Genomic DNA, 15,736 nt, shown 5'->3' on the forward strand with positions numbered 1-15,736 from the left:
CCTTCATGGGCCACAGCTTACATCCTTTATTGTCTGGGAGAGAAGAGGACATTATTAGTCGCTAACTGCCCCACAATGCTATACCTTGCATCATACTTGATGCCGGGATGAAAACCTGGTTCTTTCAATGAGCCAGGGGTAGGGTCCATTATGGGCCATAAGCGGGGGGCTTTATGGCCAGTAACCGAGTCCTTCATGGGCCATAGGCGGGGTCGTTCATGGGCCAGAATGGGGTCCTTCATGGGCCAGAAGTGGGGTCCTTCATGGGCCACAGCTTACATCTTTTATTGTCAGAGTGAGGTAAAGCAGACGTTGTGGGTGGTTAACTGCTCCACAATGGTTTAGCTTGCATCATACTTGGTGCTGGGGCAAAGACCTGGTTCCTTCATAGGCCAGAAGCAGGGTCCTTTATGAGCCAGAAGCGGGGGGGTTTATGGGCCAGTAATGGGGTCCTTTATGGGCCAGAAACAGAGTCCTTCATAGGGCACAGCTTACATCTTTTATTGTCAGAGTGAGGCAAAGAGGATATTGTTGGTGGTTAACTGCCCCACAATGGTTTAGCTTGCATCATACTTGGTGCTGGAACAAAAACCTGCTTCCTTCATAGGCCAGTAGCCGGGTCCTTTATGGGCCGGTAGCCGGGTCCTTCATGGGCCGGTAGCCGGGTCTTTCATGGGCCGGTAGCCGGGTCCTTCATGGGCCGGTAGCCGGGTCTTACGCTCTTCCTTCTGTAGGGTGGCCAATTACTGATTGTCAACAAGGAGGACATGCAACACCCTTTACATATGCAGATATATTATTTATTATTATTTTGACGTAGTATGCCTTTTCAAATATATTGGTTTCATGCTTCAGGTTTTTTGTTTTGATAATGGGGATTTGAATCTTGATTCAAAGACTGCACTGATGTTCTAGAAAATGATATTGTGTGCATTGCAGACTTCTTGTAACAATTTATTACTGGCTGCCACAATACTGTGGGCTCAATACTGGAATAGACTTACTGCCCTCCTAAAAGAATTGCTCATCAAATCTTCAGACCAGTAGTTCCTAACCTGGGGGCCGTGACCCCCAGGAGGGCCCAAAGTAATCCAGAGGGGACCACGAACAATAAATGAATTATTTTTTACTCTCTGGACACTGTCTGCTCCCCACTGCCGCTGCAGACGACACCTCCCCCTGGTTCCAAATGAGAGGGAGGACTTCTGTGGAAGCGCCAGAGTGTCTTTCAGGCACACCGAGGGCAGGCATCTGCCTGTAAAACATGTGGCAGCCACCAAAGGAGGCTGGGGGTGGAGCTACCAGGAAGAAGAGGGGATTACTATCACTGACTCCCATCTCCTCCCACGGCCGCTGCTGATGACGCCCTTACTCAGAACAAGAGGGCTTTTCGTGAAGTAAAAAGAAGCAAGGCTGCAAGGAAAGGCCGCTTTCCTCCTTCCTTACTGGCAGCCATGCTGCCTGCATTTCTTGGCTCCCGATTCACTGCCATCTCCTTTTAAAAGTTATTGTTCTTTGCAAAGCCGCTCAGTTCTCACCTTTCTGCCCAGACAGAGCCAAGCAACGGTGCGGAACCTCAGGACTTGCTTGCTCCCCATCTCTGAGGCTGTGTGTATGCCAGTGTCCCCTCTTCCACCTACACTCTGCCCCCCCTATCTCTCTCTCCAAGATGCTGCAGCAGTTGAGGGCTTCCCCCCTCCCACATGCCCAAATGCACGCATGCCTGCAGAAGCTTGCAGGAGGGGCAGGTGTGTTTGCGTGCGTGCACTGATCTGTCTTCTGCTCCACTCTTTCCCCAAGTGCATGCTAACCAAGTCATCAGTTCTGATCATCATCCCGAGGCCTAAAAGCACTAACCCCTACTCAATACTGTATTCACAATCTAGCATCCCCACCACTACCACATTGCTGCTCCTTTATTACTATTATTACTATTTTTAAAAAGCTCAGCAGATTGGCTGAGGTCCACATACTGCAGCTGAAATGTATTTATTTACTTATTGCATTTATATCCCACCTTTCCTCCAAGTTGCTCAAGGTGATGCACATAGACCCCCCCCCAATTACATTTTATCCTTGCACCAACCCTGTTGGTGTAAGGCTGGGAGACTGTCTGACCCAAGGGCACCCAGTGGGCTTCATGGCTGGGTGGGGACTTGAACCTGGATCTTAGTCCAACACTGTAAACAACTGGTGTTTGGAGACAGGACTGCACATCTTCAGACTATGTGGGGGGGGGATACCAATTTAATTGGACCTTTGCATTAAGAAAACAACACAAAGGGATATTTGGAGATGTGATTTTGCCATGCACCATTTTTTCAATTAACAATGGCTAAAACTTAGTGGGGTGGGGGTGTTCACAAATGCTTTTCAGCTTATAAAGGGGGTCCTGTACTCAAAGGTTGGGAACCATTGCTTTAGACATTTCTGAACGGACAAATTAACAGATGATTCATAGAAAGAGACACACTACTAAGCAATTTGCTTGAAAAATGAACTCCATTTATTCTGTATTGGAACGAGCAATGTACACAAACCTAGACAGCCGCATTTTTTTGCAATCTTGATATAATTAAAAAAGGAAAGGACTTACAATATTCCTACAAATGTTCTCTCTTAATTCCAACTGCAACCCTCTCATATTAGAAAAAAGGATAAGGTAAAAGACCCGAGACAGAATAAAAACAGCCAAAAAGATCTTCCTTAGCCTTCCTAGTTCCTATCACTTTGCAATTACAGATAGCATCACGTTTGTCTTATGAGGGAGACACATAGATAGACTCTTAATGACATCACTGGGGCATGATAGAGAAGTAATGTTCTCTAGTTGTACACAAGATAAAGCTTCCAATATGTTCTTTAGCTACTATATTCCAGTAACTAAAGCAACTCCTGGGAAAAGCACATCTTTAACATTACATAACATCAACATGACTTACCCAAGATTTAAGACTCATTGTTCCAAATGGCAAAGCATACATAATGGGAAGGAGCTATGCATGAATACACAGTGAGCATATTCTAATCATAATATTTGCAGTGCTATCTTTGGTTGTAAATATATTTAAATAGCCTCATTAACATTACAACCACATTTGGGTTAATTTATTAAAGTCTATTATCAAGTAATGGAATATGTGCAATTATATAATAAAAACTGCCGATGTGCTAGGCTACAATTCACTGAGGTGTTGAAGCAAAGTGATAGCTTGGAATTGCACCACTGTGCTGTGTCAACCTCTATATTGAACTACAGGACCTTTGCACTGATGTTTCTTCCAGTGTTCCCTCTATTGGTTTATTTAGGACATACCTGTTATTCCTAACAAACTACAAGAAGATGGGTATTAAGTACTTTTGAAAGTAAATGTTTTCTTCCTTGCAACAGGGAAAAAAAGCAAATGTACCACCGTGTTACATAATGTGGGTACCAGTTCTAACCTTCCTCACATTGATTGCTCCAAGCTGAAGTCAACATTCTTCTGATCTAGACTGAGGTCAGGCAAGCCAAGCTTTCTAGATGGTTCCTATGAAGATGCCAAAAAACAACCTCTCCATACTAAGGAGCCAAAGGAAACTCTACTTTCTAGGTGTCCATTCAGATCAGGAAAATTATGTCATCCGACATCATGATCTGGTTATCATCCTGCATCTGTTCCAATGCTACCTTGACTTCAGCAGATGAGAAAGGGTTTGGGTTGTCTTGGTTGATGGCCTCCATTAGACTCTTCAAACCCACAGACTGTGCATGACCAGCTCTGAACACCTCCAAAAGGGCAGCCTTGAACGCTTTCAACCTACGCACGTAGGACAAAAAACAAACAAGCAGTAAACTAGTATGATTTGGCCAACATTCCTCAGCTTGGTTCTCAGGCCAGAAAGCAGATAAGATACTTTTACAGAACTGTGCCTGAGTTCTGTCTGTCCCATCTCATGCCTGGCAGAGACAGAGAAAAACAGGCAGAGAGGGCAGCTACAATGTGCCACTGTGTTTTTACAGTGGGAAACGACAGCACCTACTTCTATGGTCTCTATCCATCTTTAACTGAAAGAATACAGACCAGAGTGAAGTAGTGGCTGAATAGTTTGCTCCTTCAGGGTAATGAAACTCAGGGAGGAAGATGGGGAAATCCCTTACTTGGTCAACAGGGAAACCCAACAATGAACCAAAAGGGATGCTGCTGATTTGCATACTTTAGTCATATGTGACAAGCACAATTTGAATATATTTCAGGAACATGACAGTCCCCAGTTATATTGTAAAATCACTCTGCTCAACTAGTAAAAAAACAGAATAAGGCTGAAATGCAAGCTTACCCAGGAGCAAGCCCCGCTGAATTCAGTAAGACTAACTTCTGAGTAGACAAACTTAAGATTGCACTGCTAGTCTCTGAAATATGATACTGATGTATGAGTTTAAAAATCAAGAGTCAGAATAAACATGGCCTGCTTTGTTTTATTTGTTTAAATTATCACATTTTCAAAGGGAACCACCATCAGAGACTTGTAAGTCTACAAAAACCCATGGATCACAGATGAGTGCCTGAGCCTACATGCAATTAAACTCTGTCCTATAGTATTTCTTTGCACACTACCCACCTGGTTTCAGTCAACTTTGATTGAGTTTCTCCAGCACCTGAAGGTTCAGGAGTCTTGGGAGTGTGTGCCTGGACTAAAAAATATTAAGGAGAGATGGAGTTAATCTTGACGGTGCCACAAAATAGGGGAAGGCAATGCCAGTATTTGCCAACAAACTTTGGTGTATTATGGACTGGAGTCTACTTCATCAGATATATCTAATTAGTTATTAATTCACAACAGGTTTATTGCCATAATATTATACAGCCAAAAGAGTTACTGAATACTATAGCCAGCATGGATTTTTTGTAATGTTAAATTGAAAATACCCCCCTCATGCCATTCTGATGCTTACCATCAGCTCATTTTAAAAATAAACTTACAAAATTTACAGTCCTGAACCCAGAAACACTTGCTTAGCAACCCTCTAAATTTTCATGGCAATATACAAAACAGTCAGAGAGAATCAAGAGTTCAAAGTGTAAAAAGAGAGAGAGAGAAAACCAGACCCTTTCGGACTTTTTTCTGTCAGAGTTCTCATAATTTGTTGACATTAAAACTCAGCCATGTTCACAGAGTACCTGTAATCCCATTAATGACCATGCCCCATACTCTGACCTTCATCTTCTGCAGTTTAAAAGTTTTAAAAAATGCCCAGCTGATTTTTAATTAATTTAAGAAATTTAGCATTACACTCATAAGCCCGGGCATGCTCAGTAAGAACCAACAGTCAAGTGTTCTAAAAGCCAGACTCACAGCTGCTTGGCTTGGCTAATTAAGGGGCCACACCCAAGCCAGACCTTTATTTCAGTTTAGACAGTCATGGCCTTCCCCCAAAGAATCCTGGGAAGTGTAGTTTGTGAAGGCTGCTGAGAGGAGACTCCTGTTCCACTGACAGAGCTCCAGTGCCCAGACTGGTTTAACAGTCAGACACTCATACTGAAGGTCTGTGAGGGGAACAGGGCCTCTCCTAGCAACTCTCAGCACCCTTCATGAACTAAACTTCCTAGGATTCTTTGGGGGAAGCAGGACTGTCTAAACTGAAATAAAGGTCTGGTGTGGATGTGGCCAGGGACAGCTTTGGTTTAAATTTGGGTGGGAGACTGCATGTGCCTGCTGTACAATGAAAAGGTGGGGAAAATGCAGAAAAAGAATGCCACTATTCACAATCTTTCCTTTTGGAAAGGAGAGGGGCTTCTCCTCTGGCCAGTGCCCACCCACCCAATCTCCTTGCCTCCCCCCATCCTCCCTCCACTTCCTGCCCTCATCCTCCCCTAGGTCAGTTTCACCTATTCTAAAGCATGATTGCACAGGAGTAAACCCCACTGAACTCAAAAAGCATGCAAATGATCAAGGCTGCCTTCCCCTCCTCCTATCTCCTTCCCCTTGCCGCATCCTTCCCCCTTCCCAACTCTTTCCAATCCACTTCCCCCTCCCCCTCGATCAGTTTTACCTATACTCAGCATGATTGCATGGGAGTAAATCCCATTGAACTCAATAAGCATGCAAACCTGCCCACCTTTCCTCCTCCCATCATCTCCCTTTTGCCCCATCCCTCCCCTGCCTTTGCCCTTCCTTCCCCATTCCCTTCCAATCCACTCCTCCTCCCTGGTCAGTTTTACCTATCTTAAGCATGACCGCATGGCAGTAAATCCCATTGAACTCAATAAGCATGCAAATGATCAGACCTGCTTTTCCCTTCCTTCCCCTCTCCTCACCCTTCCTCCTCCTCCCTTCCCCCCTCCCTCTTCCTTCTTCCTCCTCCCCTCCCCTCCAGTCCTCCCTCCCTCTTCTCCTCCCCCCCACATGGTCAGTTTCACCTATCCTAAGCATGACTGCAGGGGACTAAATCCCACTGAACTCAGTAAGCATGCAAATGGACAATCCATTCTCAGCAAACTTGCACAGGATCACATTTCTTACCTCCCAGATTAAAAAAGCAGAGAAATTCACTAACAGGCAAAAAACACTTGCGATTTAAGAACATACCTATAAGCCAACAGATATTTCTATCAAACTTTAAAAGGCAGGGAAATTAGACAGCTATAGTGAATGCACCAGGGGAGCAGGAAACCTGACCTCCTCTCTGAGATATTGTACTGCCCTACAAATTCGTCAAAATGCAAACACAATTTGGATTGGTCTTTCACAGTCCAATTCACTTCTTGTGTAGCTTGGAAGAATTTGCTAAGATGTGCCTCTGAGCATATGGGGAGTGCTGGCAACACCTGCAATCAGCCCAAATAACAGAAAAAAGACATGTGCTGTGCTGATCTTGTTTTAGCAGGGAGGAAGCAACAATATTAAAACAGTTGATATAGTTCAAATATTTGATTAACTTTGCAATTTTAGTCAAGTTTCATTCTCTTTTGCTTCTGTTTCTGTGAACATGTGAAGTACAGCAACACTTTACAACACTAAAAAAATTCCAAACACTATTGTGGAATAATGACACTGACTATTCTGCAAAATAGTTTCCAATGGACATGAGGAGTGTCCCAGTTTGCACAAGATAAAACAGTGGGAGGTGAAATATATTCTAGCAAAATTCTAGGTGTGGTCTATGTTTTTAATTGACCATGTCCACCTGTCCTTAAGTGGAGTGGTTTAAACATAGCAGGCTGAAAACATGCATCTTGGGCAGGCCAAGTGTTTTTGCAATAGATAGAGTCATTGCTTAAGTAGCAACATATTGTAATCAGTCTGGTTTTACATCAAACTGCAGTTTCAGATTCAACTGTCAATGCACCCGAAATAGAACATAACCTCCAGTTTGAAACACAAAAGGCTGTCTTCACCATCGTATGACACTGACCAATAAAAAGGCTTTGAAATTAATAAAAATAAATGTGACAGATTTCTAGCATGAATAATGAGAGCAATATAATTTTCTAGGTTAGCTTCTCTGTAGAAACAGTAGTAACACAGGAAAGAAGCAAAGTAAGAAGAACACCAACATACAAAAATGTAATTCTCCATCTTTGGAGATGGCAGGTGTTGCCCCCACTCACCATATGCTCAGAGGCACGTTACCAAATTCTTCCAAGGTACACAGGAAGTGGATTGGACTGTGAAAGACCAACCCAAATTGTGTTTGCATTTTTACAAATTTATAGGGCAGTGTCAAGAAAGCTTGAATGTAATATGGCTCTTGTGAAAAGAACTGTGGGATTTCATCTTGTCTAAAATGGGGCCTTTGTGAGTGAGCAATGATTTTGCAGTTTCGTTTCCTAGCTGAAGCTAATTAGGAGGCCTGAGTGAGAACACATGATTATCAGCTAAGGGCCTGGTACTCAAGGTCAGCCTGGCCTGGGAATGGCTGCAGAGGACATGCCAGTTAGGCGCAAAGACTTGAAGAAGCATTGCATCATGAGAAAGCCCCCTGATTGGCTAATTAGTTCTGGACTGTTACTAGGGACTTTTCCATAAGTATAGGAGTGAAATCTTTAGCCTTTGTTCCCCTGGATTCCATTTTGCCTGTAAGTGGATACCTGTAGGGGTTCCAATTCTATCTGGTACCCAAGCTATGCATCTCTGAGGAAATGTGGGACCATACAACCATTATCTCTTCTGTAAGTATAGAATAGGTTAGTTGTTTTTCTTGTTTTGTTTTGTGATAGAACTCTCTGTATTTCACCTAGTCCTTTAGGTGGGGGTTTTAAGGAACCATTTTAGTGCCGTTAACTGTGCACTTATATTTAATAAAGCTACTTCTTATTTACCAGTGTGTTCATTGCAGGAGGAAATTGTCTCTGAATCTGGTACCTTAGCTACTTGGCCACAGACTACCGTGTATTGGCTTATTTGCCTAAGGCTCCAAGGCAAGGAGTGCTCTTTTGGCTCTTATCTTTTGGAATCCTTGGCAGGTTTAATTCTGGTTTCTTGGTTTCCCCTTGACTCAGAGTGGTAGTCTACCTACCTTGCAGAGTTGTTGCCAGGATCAATTACCCTAGGTTTGGGAGTTGAGTCCTGGGACAAACCGTGTCCGGTTTAAGACAGGTTCATGATAGGCAGTACAATATCTCAGAGAGGAGGTCAGGTCTCCTGCTCCCCTGGTGCATTCACTATAGCTGCCCAATTTCCCTGCTTTTTAAAGTTTGATAGAAATATCTGTTGGCTATAAGTACATTCTTAAACCGCAAGGTTTTTTGCCTATTAGTGAATATTCTTTAAGTTACCACCAGACTTCGTTGTTTTTGCTACAACAGACCACCACAGCCACCTCTCTAGAATTTTTTTTTATACATTTATAAATGAGGAAGCCAGTGTGGTTTAGTGGGAAGGCATAAAACCAAGACCTACAACTAAAGCAGTGTAGGATTGCACTGTTACATGCCCTTTTGTTTTTCATGAATATTGTTATCATAGCCAAGTTATTCCTGCTCCTCCAAAGCATTTTCAAGTCACAGAACAGTGGTTTTTAAGAAACAAGGACAAAGTTAAATCAAATGGTTTGCATGTATTGGGGAAACAGATACTGGGTATATGAGTATTACCCAACTAGTACATTCTGGAATGGCAAAAGAGAAAAGCAGTTTTTCATAATTTGGAGAGTTCTGCATGGAAGTCTGCTAGTTCATGCTAAGCAGCTCCAAAGCCATCACACTTCTAATAACCGTGCCAGATTTGAAGTGCTTTTGCAACCAACTGCATGCATGAATTCCTTCTGGGCAGATTCCACTGTGCTACTGTATGAAAATCAAAGAGCGTTACTACTACTACTACTACTACTACTACTACTACTACTACTACTACTACTACTACTACTACTACTACTACTACTACTACTACTACTACTACTACTACTACTACTACTACTACTACTACTACTACTACTACTACTACTACTAATAATAATAATAATAATAATAATAATAATAATAATACTTTTTGCCTGAACCCATTCTACTGAGGAAGACTGGAAAGAAATTGCTCACCTCCTGGCATTTCCTCTTCAGCATCACTGAAATCATAGGGATCATAGGTTTCCTCTTCCATAGGTTCCTGATCATTAGAACGTGTCTTTCTTCTACAGAAGAACAGAAATTTAATAACAATGTTTTCACCATACAAAAGTTGCTAGTAAAGGCTACCTGTAGTGTGTACATTTGTACATGAAAGGGGGGGGTTAAAAATGTAAAAACTCGCTGCACAATATGGAAAGTATTTTGTGGAAAATAACTCATTGTACCTGTCCTTCTTTCATTTGTCTTCCACCTCCCCACCCTAGACTGAAAAGGAGGGTAAAACGGGTAGCGAGAGGCAATGGGAGGCAGAAATTGAGTTTCTGCATTATTGTGCCGAGTCACACACAGCTCAGGTGTTATGTAAAAACACACAATGGGACCCAGATTACCTGGGCAGATTCCAAGGTGAGCTGCATGTAACTGCCTGGAAACGGCTCACCGAGTGAGCCACCAGCAGGACAGATGGATGTAATGGGATGAAGATCCATTTACACATTAAAGATAAGTGTGCAGTTCTGCCATCTACTGCCCAAGCAAGAATTTCTTCCTTTAAAAAAATATCATTTGGTCTCACTTTATACTGTTTATTTATTTATTTCTTCACTTACCTCTTCTTCTCTTTCTTTCCACCTTGCTGTGCAACTTCACCATCTGTTTCCAGGTCTGAACCATCCTCAGCCTGCTTCTTTCGCTTCCTTTCTTTTTCCAGAACCTTTGAAATGAGAGAAGTCAAAATAATCCGTAAGTGGGACAGCCAATCAGCCATTTGCTCAGGAGCCGAGGAGAGGATGAGTCTCAAAGTAGAAGAGCCCGTTAGCAATGGGAACATTTTACAGCAGGAAAGGGAATCTTGGGTGGCTTTAAGCCTTAAGTTACAGCCTCCAAAGAAACAAGTCACTCAACACTTTAGCTTTAGGAGACATAATGTGAACAGTAACACAACTGAGGGAAGCTATGTGCTCATTGGACCAAACCTATGTAGCCATTAGAGCATAGATCGGGTCTGTTAAGATACATCTTCAGCCACCCTTTGCTTGGGTGCAGCTGAACTGCTGCTGGCTGGACAAAGAGATCCATTTACCAAGTATAAATAAACAATCAGCTGGCCACCTGCACCTGTGAAATGTTCCATAATAATTCAGGAGTGCCCAGACTACACCCCCTACACCTGTCTCAAGAAGTACAACCACCATCTCACTCAAAAGATCCATAGGAACACTTGCAAGAGAAGCAAGGACTCATCACCGGTGTGGCTACTACAACCTCTGTTGGCTCCAACTTGCTGTTAACGACATGGAGTGAAGCTGAGGGTCTACCAGTTAATGTTCAAGTATGGAGAGGCAGGTTCGTGTACATGAAGGAAGCCGTCTTACACCAAGTCAGATCACTGGTCCATCTAGCTCAGGATTGTTTTTACTCTCCAGAATTTCAAGACTACGGCTCTCCCAACGCCACCTAGAGTTCAAGGAGTTTGGGGGAGAGGGAGCAGCCTCGTCCATCTCTTCTGTTCATCTCACCTGCAGCTCTGCATCCCTCTCTTTGTTTTTCATTCTTACCCTTTATATGCAGGATTGCTGATGAGCGTCAAGATATCAAACACGCCAAGTGGAGGCAAGAGTTTACTACCCACATGCACTTGCTCAGAAGCTGAGGAAGGAGGGGAACGGCAAGATTCTCCTCATCTCTTGGTAGGGCTACAACTGCCTTATGAAGTAGTCCTACAAACAGTGCTGTACATCACTATGTGGTAAATAGTTATCTGCATCCATCCATTCAAGGATTGCTCCAGCAGAAGAACAAATTGCCCTTCGGCAGGACTAGTAATTGGTCCTGCCTCTACCCTTGCCAGAAGCCAAGTAATGCAAGTTCCCTGGCACAGTACAGCTGTGCCACAGCAGGAGCCATTGTCAGAGAGAAGCTTTAGCACAGTAGCAATAGTTTTGGTTCCTGGGACCAGCCGTGCTCTCAGAAGAGTGCAGGAGTTTCCCTGCCCAATCTGGCAGCATTTGTGCAGCAATGTGTAAGCCATTAAGGATTTCTGCAGTGAAGGGCACGTTACAGGTTTACTGAAAGCAGTAATACAATTCAGGTTGGTAATTTTCACCTCTTTCAGTCCCAGCAGAGTCTGTACATCAGTATGAAGCACTGGAGCTCTGTTAGTTCAAATCAAGCAGAATTGGAACTGTGGAAGACTCCTCCCATTGAAAAGGATCAAGCGAATTCATCCACATAACCACCATCTCTGAAGCAAGTGGGAGAAATGTAACTTGCTCCTAGGTAGCCTCTGACAGTGGAGAAGAAAAAAGGCGACATCCTCATCTGCTGTTTGTGAGTATGAAGGCAAGGACCACCTTGTTATGATCACCGGAAGCCATTCTGGAAGCATTTTCAGGTAAAAATATTTTAATTGATGAAGCCTGATGACATACACAAGGTGCTTGTGATGATGCGGTCAGCAGTGTGTCTTCTCGCCCTTGTGGCTTACTAAAGCTTGTCAAGGGGTATGACCAGGTAGATCCAGGATGTGGTCAACAATCTTTGCAGGAGGAAGCGGTCCTAGCAGCCCTGAAAAAGGTGGTGAGCCGAACCGCTCCTGGAAAAGCCCACCCTGGACCCATTGGATTGTAACAACTGCCTGGTGGCAAATACTCTCTTTTTAAGGAAGGTGATCAAGAGGGTTGTGGAGCAACAATTGCAAGTACTTTTGGATTAAACAGTTTTATCTTAACCCATTTCAATCTGGATTCAGGCTGGTTATGGGGCTGAATCAGCCTTGGTCACCCTCATGGATAAGCTTTATTGGGAGAAAGAAGGGGAAGTGCATCCCTCTCATTCTGACTTGACCTCTTAGTGGCTTTTGATGCCATTGACCATGGTATCTTTTTGAGCAGACAGCGACATGAATATCGGAAGCACTGTTTTACAGTGGTTCCAATCCTATCTTCAGGATCAATTTCAAAGAATAACATTGGATGATTGTCTTTCGGCCCCATGGCAGTTGTGCTGTGGGGTGTCGGAGGGTACCTTCTTGTCTCCAATACTGCTTAACATCTATATGAAGCTGTTGGAAGCAGTCATTAGGAGATCTCGGATGAGGTGTCAGCAGTACACTGCCAATTCTCATCTCTATTTCTCAGTAATATCTGAACTGGGAGAAACCTTGCAAGCCCTGGACTGGTGCCTGGACTTGGTGATGGGCTGGATGCAGGTCAACAAACTGACTCTGAATCCTGGGCAAGACAGAAGCATCAAGGGTAGGTGATTCCCAAGTCTGGATAATTGGTGAATTGCCTACTTTGGATGAGGTCATACTCCCTCTGAAAGAACAAGTTCATAGTCTGAGGGTGCTCCTGGATCTATCTTTGTTGCTAGAGGCCCAGGTGACCTCTGTGGCTAGGAGTGCCTTTTATCAGAGATAGCCTGATCACTGTTGTCCACGCACTGGTAACCTCCAGGCTAGATCACTGTAATGCACTCAATGTGAGGCTACCCTTGAGGTTGGTCCAGAAACTGTAGCTGGTGCAAAATGCTGCAGCTTGATTGCTCAGTGGGGCAGGATATCACCCACATGTTATCCTGCAGCTGAAAGAATTGCACTGGCTGCTAGTTAGCTAAGTTCAAGGTGTTGGTTTTACTGTATAAAGGCCTATACAATTTGGGAACAGGATACCTGAAAGATTATCTCATATCTTATCTATCCAGTTGATCACTACGTTCTGCAGGTGAGGGCCTCCAGTAGATACCATCTCATCAGGTCTGTTCTGCACAACATAGGACTCAGACCTTGAGTGTTGTGGCACCTACCCTTTGGAATTCCCTCCTCTTAAATATATGACAGGCACCGTCTCTGTTGTCTTTTCAGCACCTACTGAAGATCTTCCTCTTTCAAAAGACCTTTTAACTAGATACCTTTATCTCAGTCTGCATCTATACTGGAATTATCTTTAAGATATTTTTATTGTTTTACCACTTGTTTGCCACTCTGGCCTCCTTTCGGGAGGAAGGGTATGATAAACATAAATAACAGCTGTCGTTTGCACCATTCAAAAATACAAGCAATCTGCTACCAAATACTTGCCCCAAGTTAGATGCAAACTTTGTTATGAAAACTGACAATGCAACTCCTGTTTACGCACCTTTTTGAAATAGGCAAACTGCACCAGCTCTAAAGCAGCTTTGGCATCCTGCTTGTCGACTGTTTTGCTCATCCTGGCTTTAGCATGTGCAGTTGAGAGTCTGATCAGTGTCTCCAGTGTACGGGCTGTTATAGGGGAAGTCTGGAAAATAACAGATTTTATCCTTCAGTGGCTGAATGATCATAAGAGGGAGATTGTTCCAGTTTCAGGAAATCATTTAGAGAATAAAAGCATAGCAGTGCCACTCTGGGCTCCTTCTGGGAGGAATGGCAGGATATAAATTTAATAATAAATAAAGAGAAGCCCACAAGGCTCTTTTGCTATAATGAAGGATGGAGACTACCATGCTTACGAAGCTGTCAACAGAAACAGCAAGCATATGATAGCACTATATGCTTTTGTAGTAATCTTCCACAGCGTGAACAGAAAATGTCAGACACACATGCAGACACTAATCTAGGCAGGAGACAGCACATGGCCTTTGAAAAGGACAAGAAAATATGAAAACCAAATGCATGCAGATCACACATAGTACCTACTGATACCAGCATACTCCTTGTAGCTGGAATTTAAGGTCAGCAGAAGAGTATTTTAAAGACAACTGGATTCGATTCCTAGACTAGAGGCTCTACTCATAGATTAGTTAGGAATGCAAATAAGCTATTGGCCCACATCCATAATGAACAGGACACAAAGGTAGCGAACACTGCAGTGGATGATCTTCATCTGCATGGACCCTATGATTAAGCAGTGTTGTAGCCCTAAAGTGTTGTACCCCTCAAGTGTCTTGTTCTCCATGGAAGGAGAAGATCCTCCTTTCAAACTTTAAGGAGACGTTGTCCATAAAGGAAAATGAGGCTTTCTAGGAAAAGTTCTCCTGACACGTGCACAGACACACACACACCCCTTCACGAAGCCAATCCGTATTTCCCGTGTTTTTTTGCAGGCAAAAGGCCAGCTCACTACTCACCCTAGCTACATCAGAGCTGATCTGGTCCTGACTGCGAAGAGAAGAATATTCCTGTGCGATGAAGGCTGCTGCCTCCTCAGTCAAGACTGGCTTGAGCATCTTGGCAAAATGAATGTATTTCCTCATGAACTCCACGCTAACTATCTTCTCTCTGTTTGACAAACACAAAGTGATCAAGTTGTGTAAGCAATTCAAACCATGTCCCACCCTCCAGTGTATCATGTCTTAACACTTTGGTGCTGAATAGATACGGCCCTAACCATAGACAGATGTAAAAAAAATGAAAATTAATGCCAGTGAAACCCTTTGCAATTGTCCCCCCTGCCCCCACAATGTAATCTAACAAAATAGGTAATGTCCTGTTCTGTATGCCAGCAAAAAGGTAGAATTTGTATTGGACAGGACGTACGGGCCAGGATCACAGGCACCCATGCTCACACTGCAGGACCATCTGAAGTGAAATAAATATACACTTTCACAGAACTCCCAAGATGCTCCTTACGGTCCCCAAAACCTATTAGTCTAAGTTGCTTTAAGGGGAAGTGTGAACGCAGTCTCACATCCACAAACTGCTTTTTGCATCCAGGATTTTGGTGGAAGCAAATGATCCAGAGAGGCATGTGTGCCTTTCTGGGTCATTCCCATTACCTTCAACTCCCAGAACTGCCATGCAAGTAGCAGGGGATCACCAACATAGAAGAAGATGGGGGGCACGGAGAAATTTTCTCTATGAGGAAAAACAAAAGTTTATTGAGGAATTTTAGTTTGAAAAAAAAATAACTACTAATGGAGTGGGAATACAATTAAGAGTTTATAAAGTCATAAATGCTGGAGTCAGTTCTCCTGTCTCTTAATACTACAGGCAATAGATCCAGCAGACTGAAGTATTTCACAACATACACAATGAAGAAATTCACTGCTACCCCATGCAGTGATAGTCACAGGCTTAGATAGCTTCAAAAGGAGGAATAGACAAATTTGTGGAGGATGCATTGGTTCTATAGCTAAATGGAATCCCCAGGATGAGAGGCAGGCAAACAAGGGTGGGGCACTGCCTTCAATTTCCTGCTTGTGAACCTCTG

At 43.4% G+C, this 15,736-nt stretch overlaps 1 protein-coding gene across 2 annotated transcripts in view; it reads right to left on the reverse strand.

The window, feature by feature from the left end:
- Nucleotides 1–2,483: 2,483 nt before the first annotated feature.
- The window catches only part of MCM3 (minichromosome maintenance complex component 3), a 37,114-nt gene continuing 23,861 nt past the window's right edge, over nt 2,484–15,736 (reverse strand). For both annotated transcript variants that reach the window (XM_061622312.1, XM_061622314.1), the window contains 6 exons: nt 14,655–14,805; nt 13,685–13,825; nt 10,157–10,260; nt 9,519–9,610; nt 4,603–4,675; nt 2,484–3,800 (listed from right to left, as the gene is read on the reverse strand). In XM_061622312.1, the coding sequence (XP_061478296.1) occupies nt 3,602–3,800; nt 4,603–4,675; nt 9,519–9,610; nt 10,157–10,260; nt 13,685–13,825; nt 14,655–14,805 (760 nt within the window). In that variant the 3' untranslated portion in view covers nt 2,484–3,601. The remainder of the gene's footprint in view (nt 3,801–4,602; nt 4,676–9,518; nt 9,611–10,156; nt 10,261–13,684; nt 13,826–14,654; nt 14,806–15,736) is intronic.

This window comes from Rhineura floridana, chromosome 4, assembly GCF_030035675.1.
Source record: "Rhineura floridana isolate rRhiFlo1 chromosome 4, rRhiFlo1.hap2, whole genome shotgun sequence".
NCBI lineage: Eukaryota > Metazoa > Chordata > Lepidosauria > Squamata > Rhineuridae > Rhineura > Rhineura floridana.